Raw genomic sequence first — 7,988 nt, forward strand, 5'->3', positions numbered from 1 at the left:
CAAGAATGAGGAATCCTCAAATTTTATAACATCTCAGGCCGGGCGCGGTGGCTCAAGCCTGTAATCCCAGCACTTTGGGAGGCCGAGGCGGGTGGATCACGAGGTCAGGAAATCGAGACCCTCCTGGCTAACACGGTGAAACCCCGTCTCTACTAAAATACAAAAAACTAGCCGGGCATGGTGGCGGGCGCCTGTAGTCCCAGCTACTCGGAGGCTGAGGCGGGAGAATGGCGGGAATCCGGGAGGCGGAGCTTGCAGTGAGCCGAGATCGCGCCACTGCACTCCAGCCTGGGCGACACAGCAAGACTCCGTCTCAAAAAAAAAAAAAAAATTTTATAACATCTAATATCTCATGAGAAACCATGAAGTCAGAAGGTAGCGGGATGACATATTTAAAGTGCTGAAAGAAAAATACTGTTACCAAAAATTCGTGTATCTGGCAAAAATAAGGAAGAAATCAAGACATTCTCAGATAAAACAAAAGCTGAGGGAGTTTATTACAATTAGACTTGCCCTGCAAGAAATGCAGAAAGGAATCCGTTGGGCTGAAATGAAAGGGCACTAGACAGTAACTCAAATCTGTATATTGAAATAAAGATCCAAAATAAGATATATTGACAAATATAAAAGTCAGTATTACTGTCATACTGTTTTCTAACTCCACTTTTTATTTCCTAAATGATTTAAAAGACAAACTCATACAAATAACTATATTTATTAGGCATCAGATACATAAACATATAATTTGTGCCATCAATAACATAAGGGCAGCAGGGTCAGAGCTTTACAGGAGTAGAGATTTTGTATGCTATTGAAGGTAAATTGGTATCAGTTCAAATTAGATTGTTGTAAGTGTAGGATGTTAACTATAATCCCCATAGCAACCACAAATAAAATATCTAACAAATATACACAAAGTGGAGTGAGAAGAGAACCAGATTAGTTCACTACAAAAACACAGAAAAGAATGCCATAAAGAGGAAATGAGGGGCCAAAAAAGTATATGACATATAGAAAAACTGTTAAATGGTAGAAGAAAGTCCTTCCTTAATTACTTTAAATGTAAATGGATTAAATTTTCCGATCAAAAGGCAGAAATTGGCAGAATGGACAAAAAAAAAAACAAAAGATAGTGATATGCTGTCTACAAGAGAATACTCTGGATCCAAAGACACAAATACATGGAACACATAGATAAAGATACTCTGGGCCAGGCCAGGTGGCTCACGCCTATAATCCCAGCACTTTGGGAGGCCGAGGTGGGTGGATCACGAGGTCAGGAGATTGAGACCATCCTGGCTAACACAGTGAAACCCCGTCTCTACTAAAAAAATATAAAAACAAATTTAGCCAGGCATGGTGGCGGGTGCCTGTAGTCCCAGCTATTCGGGAGGCTGAGGCAGGAGAATGGTGTGAACCTGGGAGTTGGAGCTTGCAGTAAGCAAAGATTGTGCCACTGCACTCCAGCCTGGGTGACAGAGTGAGACTCCATCTCAAAAAAAAAAAAAAAAAAAAAAAAAAAAAATACTCTGTGCAAACATTTTTTTTAGAAAAAAGAACTTTAACACATTATAAACCACCTTGACCTAAGAGACATATAGAACACTACAGTCAACAATAGCATGATACACATTTTGCTCAGGTGTACGAGGAACATTCTCCAGGACAGACCATCTATTAGGCCACACACCAATTCTCAAACTTAAAAACATTAAAATCATACTAAGTATCTTCTCTAATCACAATGGAATGAACTTGGAAATCAATAACAAAAAATAGTGGGAAATTAATAAACATGTAGAAATTAACACACTCAACCAGTGGATCAAAGAAGAAATCACAAGAGAAATAAAACATGACATTATCCAGCAATTCCACTCAAGATGTATATCCAAGAGAACTTAGAAACAGGCAATCAAATATATACTTATGTCAATGTTTATTGCAGCATTATTCACAATAGCCAAAAGGTAGAAATATCCCAGTGTTCATCAGAAGATAAACAAAATGTGTATACATACAATGGAATATCAGTCATAAAAACAAATGAAATTCTGATACATGCCACAACATGGATGAATCTTAAGGACTGCTTGAGGTCAGGAGCTCAAGACCAGCATGGGAAACATAGCACCACCACATCTCTGCAAAAAACAAAATCAGACAGGTGCAGTGAACATGTGCCTGTAATCCTAGCTACTCAAGGAGGCTGAGGTGGGAGAACTGCTTGAGTCCAGGATTTTGAGGCTGCAATGAGCTATGATCACACCACTGCACTCTTACCTGAGTGACAGAATGAGACCTTGTCTCAAAGATAAAAAGAAGTAGGTGAGGTTACCTGGGGCTGGGAGAGAGACAGGAATGAGGTTATTGCTTAACAGTTACAGAGTTTCAGTTTGGGGTGATGAGAAAATTTTGGAAATAGTAGTAATAATTTCACAACATTGTGAATGTAATTAATGCCTCTGACTTGTAAATTTAAAATGTTTACAATGGCAAATTATGTTATGTATATCTTACCACAATAAAAAAAGCTTTAGATTATGCATGTTTAATTTTATTTCTGGGGAAAGATTTGCTTTACTTCTGGGGGAAAATTCACAAGAATTTTAAAGATATTCCTACAGAGTAAAAAGCATGATTGTTTACATGTTTTTGAGCACCTGTATTTACAAGCTGATCATACACTGTACTTACAAGCTGATCATACATTTGCAGAGCTTTAGATCCTAAAATACACCCATCTACCATTCTACCAATATTCAAGTGTGTTTATCAAGACAGAAAAAGAACAGGTTTTAATAGCTATCTTCTAACAAGATAAAAGAAGAAAATATAAGATATAGGCTCTTGTTAACCTTTTATTTGGAGAGGTTCTTTTGAGAGGTTATCTCAGCAAATAATCTAAACAAGTGAAGGATAGGATATCTATTACCTGTTGACAGTAGTTAGATGACTATATAATCATAAGTGAAAAAGATCAAGGAAGTAGCTGAAAGCTGCTGTATGACAGACAGACCCCTAGAAAATCTCCTTCCTGGACAGACCCCTCCAGGAAGGAGATTGGAAGCCTCTATTCTAGGAAATCTGACAAAACCAAAATATTCATGTGGAGGAGGGGACTCCCAAAAAAGCCCATTCAGATAACCCTAAAGACAACCCCTTCCCACAATCCCAAGGCTTTGAAGCTTTTTAGTCCCTCATTCAACCATAAGAAGACAGCCAAAGATTACCAAATATCCTGGAAAAGCCTGAAATACAGACAAAACATAAATAAATAAATATAGAAAGAAATTTGGAGGAAATAGACGTGCAAACAATTTTAAATGAAAAAAATACAAACACTTTATTGAATACCCATTATCTATGAGCAAATCCATAGATAAAGGCTTTTTGGTTATAAGAAAAGGAACTTTTACAAATCAAGAAGGGGTCTTTAAGATTTTAAATTACAATAGCAAGGAGTTGGAAGATTGTGCTAAAAGAGCTAAAAAACAAAGAGATTGGGGTCAAGAGAGGGAGGTAAGGAAATAGATACCCAGTGCTGGATATCCAACATCCAAAAAATAGTTTGGAGAACAAAGCCGCAGAGAATAAATAATCAACCAATGCTAAGTGTTTCCCAGAACTGACAGAAGTGAGTTACTACCTTGGAAGGGTTCACCCAAAACCCAATACAATGGATAAATATAGACCCACACCAAGGCACATCATCACGAAATTTATGAGAAATGGAAATCAAAATGGCATTGGATTTCTCAATACAATGATGGAAACAAAGAAAATGGAGCAACAATATTTTTAAAGTTCTGAAGGAAAATTACCTCCTACCTAAACGTATAAAGTATCAATCAAACATGAGACATGCAAGGTCTCAAAAATTTTACTTCCACTTAAACTTCCTCTAGAAGCTACCAAAGGATGTGCTCCAGCAAAACAAATTAGTACTCAATAAAATGGAAAATATGGAATCCAGAAAACAGCTGAGCACAGGAAAGAAGTTAGTCCCAAGATAGCTAGGAACTAGAGGGCAGATCTGAAGGTAATGATGGAATGAAGGTAATGGACAGGTTGAGAGTTGCCTTCAAGATTTAGGATAGTACTGTACTTTTTAACCTGAGCAAGTTTACCCAGGTGAGTATGGACCAAATTACATGCTTTTCTTAAGCATGTGTGATTATACCCCAGCTTTCCAATCCATGCTGCATGGATCAGCAACAACACTCATATCATATACCAAAGGTATTGTTTTGACCTAATCCTAAGATACAGACTTTGATTCATCATGCAGTGAGCATCAAAAAACAGTTTACTTCTTCTAACCACATTTCCACGACATCCAGTTACCCAGTATAATCCTGCCAGATACCCTGTAGTGAGCCTTCTGTTTAGCAGAACTCACTCATAACCTTAGCCATGAACTTGCAAAATTGGCCTTTGTAAACTCTCAGGGGGAGCTGAAGCCAGACTGTGATCCAAAGACTGTAACGTTTCCCTTGAAGCCTTCATGCAATAATAGTAATACTGCCCCTTTATACTTGCTAACAGGTTTTTCAAAATTAAATATGTTGTTGAAGAATATATGTTGGCAGTAAACTAAAAGAAATGCAAAGGAATGATTAAGAAGTCAAGATGATATTTACATGTAAAAAGGAGAGAGATACAATTGCAGATATACCAGAGTCTTCTGAGATCTTATTAAATGTTTTATTTCTTAACATTCTTAGATATTACTAAATATTTGATTTCTTAACCTGATAGTGGGTACATGAATGTTTATTATTCTGTAAATCATACATTATTGTGCTTATGAATTGTTTCACAATTTACAAAAAATCACCCTAACTATTCTCCTTGCTCAGGTTCCATGCTCATTAAAGAACATTCTGGTGATGCTCTGACTTCTATTGTAGCTTTACCTCCAATAAGCAAATGGACATCAGACCATTTGGCATGTGTAATTCTCTTTTTAGAGTAATAAACTGGTGTACAAGTTTTATTTTAGAAAAAAGTAGTAAAACAATGAATGTTTAGTTCACTTAATTACTATGTTCTTATAAATGAAATGAAATTGGTCTCAAAATATATCCTCTTAGAGCCAATAATCTTCTGCAACTAACCAAATTCATTCTCAGAATCAAGACCTTTTTGACGCTTCAATTTCCTTCCATATTGCAGCTTCAATTTTTGAAGTATCATATTCCCTCATCATATCAAATTCAAGCCACGGCTGACTCCACTTCTGAGCTTCTTTCATTTGCTCTTCAGTTAAACAAAGATCAAATCTGATTCCTTTAATATTAAAATTTGGACGTTCCCAGCGTTTAGACCAGGGCTTAGGCTTCATTTTCACTTTCAGCTAAGGAAGATTAAAGAAAAAAAAAAGGAATAATTAGGCTGATAGGCATAAGCAAAAATTCTTCTGAAGTTTTCATTAAGATGATTCTTTCTTATTTTCTACTTGAACTTCTGGTTTCGAATGTATAACCCATACCTCATTAACAGGAACTTTCTGGGTAGGCTCTTGTGCTACTGGCTTCATATTCACATCAAAAGTGCTATATTCAGGAAGGGCATCTCGTAAGTACAGCAAGCTATCATCCAGCCGTTTCTCTAATTTGACCACTTGAATCTCCTGGACCCGAGGATTATAAAGTTCAAAGCAAATCTCAACACCTAAATAGAAAATAAAATATATTCTTGCAATCTAAGTCCACATTCCTATACATGTTTCATACTACAGTAAAAGCATTTCATAAAGGAATTAGCACAAAGTTTTGCATGTAGAAAATGTGCCATTAATTTGAAATGTTTAAGATAAAGATTACTTTATAGAAATAAGCTAAAATCCATTTAAATATAAAGTGAGAAAGTCTGAATTGGAATGATAGTCTAAAAAAGAAAAAATGGCTTCTAGAAATATGTTGAGTCACATATCTCTTAATTCTCATAGTAGTAACTTCAGAGAAAGTCTGAATTCTTCCCTATGTCATGTTTTTATCTCCCAATTACTTGAAGAAAAATCAATCTTCCATGTTAAGAGTAATAAGATTAATGGTGCAAAAGAAGTAAAATATTAAGTTCCAACTTTGGTTAGAAGCTCCTTTGATTAAGGATTAGTGGATTAAAGGGCTGGAGAGAACTAGTTTTGCTTTGCCCTTTCACCTTTCACCATGTGAGGGCACAGTGCTTGGCCCTTCCAGAGCACACAGCAACAAGGCACCATCTTGGATGCAGGGAAGGAGGCCTCACCAAATACCAAACCTGCCAGCACCTTGAACTTAGATTTCCCAGCCTCCCGAACTGTGAGAAATAAATTTGTTCTTTCTAAATTACCCAGGCTGTAGCATTTTGTTATAACAGCACAAGCAGAATAAGACACCAGAAATGTAAACCAGAGACTGCACAAATGCAAGCAGATGATGGTGACATGGATGAGGGTGACAGCAATGTAGAGGGAAAAACAGACAAAACCGTGATATATTTTTTGGAGATTGTGCCAAGAAAACTTGATTGACTGCATGTGTGAAAGTAAGTGGGTAGGCAGTGGTACCATTTATGGAAATAGAAAAGACTGTGAATGGAACACCCTGCAAGGGGAAATAAAGGGTTCTGCTTTCAACTTATGCTGGTAAGTCATCCAAATAGAGTGTTGATCAGAGTTGCAAATGCAAATCTGGAACTTAAAAAGGGTCAGTCCTGGAGTTATAAATTTGGAAGTTATCATTATAAAGATGGTATACAAAGCCATTGGACAAGAAGGAAACACTAATGCAGGAAGTAGTGATGGGGAAGTTCGAGGCAGGTTATAACAGTCAGACATACTATAGAGAATGGCCAGAGGGAGCTAATCCTTTTTGAGTATTCTGTATCCAGTACTTCAAATTCAGTATCTCACAGTTGATTGGCTAGAACCATGTAGAGTAGAAACTATTACTATCTTAATGTTTAAACAAAATCAAATGACTCACTCCTATGCTCATTTACTTCTATTACAAGGCCTCTCCAAGTATTTGACTTGATTTAAGGCACAAATCAATTATGTCCTGCTGAATTCCTACATGCACAGCCCACTAGGTCATTACAGACAGCAACTGCTTTCACATTTTCAATTTCTTTGAAAATAAGAATACTTTGTTGTTGGAACTTCATGAAGCATTCAACTTGATAAACTTAACTGTTCCTGCCATTTTAATTAATAATCTTGCTAGAGTTTTACTACTTGTTCCTCTGCCTATAAGGCATAGTATACAAACACAATTTTGCCTTTTTAAAATTCCTCCCAAGTCATGTAAGACAGTGATATTCATTTTAGGAGCAAGTAATTCATGAAGACATTATATGTTTGTCTTAAAGTTTTACTCATGGGTTATTTGCTCCTAAAACGAATATCCCCATACTGCTTTATAGTGATTTATTCCCCCCTTTGATGTTGCCATGGTTTGCAAAGTCTACTTCTAATGACTGTTGCTCCAATAATATAAGAAGCCTTCAAGAGAAAGATGTCCATCAACCACATTTAATCATTAACATCAAATCTCAATCCATTCTAAAGCCACAGGCTCCACATCTTCCCTCAGAGTCCCCTTTTACTTTCAAATTTCAGATTTCTTATCCCAGGATGCAGAAACAAAAAGGAATCCTGAGATAACATTTTCTAGACAATGAAAATGATGAAATAAAACTTACCCTGTCCTTCGATAACATTCCTAAGGATGAAAGTAGCTCCAAGGCCTTTTCCTGATCTCTGGATGCAAATCCCCAGAAACTGGCTGATTTTTCCACTGGCATATGGGTCAGCTGTAGTAACACGAAGAATACTTCCTACAAATTCAAAAGAGAAGTGAACTTTTTTTCCAGCACATCCAGCTGAAAAGTAAACTTTATATAAGATGCAGAAACAAACAAATAGCATTTCTAGGTAACTTCTTCTTAACTTCCTAAATCTTTTAATTTAGGAAGAAATACTTCATATGAGCATAACCCAG

General features: G+C 36.5%; 1 protein-coding gene across 1 annotated transcript in view; it reads right to left on the minus strand.

The window, feature by feature from the left end:
• Positions 1–4,690: 4,690 nt before the first annotated feature.
• MRPL19 (mitochondrial ribosomal protein L19) overlaps positions 4,691–7,988 on the minus strand; it is an 8,548-nt gene continuing 5,250 nt past the window's right edge. The window contains exons 4-6 of the mRNA XM_017889210.1: positions 7,690–7,824; positions 5,495–5,676; positions 4,691–5,359 (exon numbers count right to left, since the gene is read on the minus strand). Of these exons, the coding sequence (XP_017744699.1) occupies positions 5,138–5,359; positions 5,495–5,676; positions 7,690–7,824 (539 nt within the window). The 3' untranslated portion in view covers positions 4,691–5,137. The remainder of the gene's footprint in view (positions 5,360–5,494; positions 5,677–7,689; positions 7,825–7,988) is intronic.

The sequence above is a fragment of the Rhinopithecus bieti genome, unplaced genomic scaffold (assembly GCF_001698545.2).
Source record: "Rhinopithecus bieti isolate Rb0 unplaced genomic scaffold, ASM169854v2 scaffold_18746, whole genome shotgun sequence".
Taxonomy (NCBI): Eukaryota; Metazoa; Chordata; class Mammalia; order Primates; family Cercopithecidae; genus Rhinopithecus; species Rhinopithecus bieti.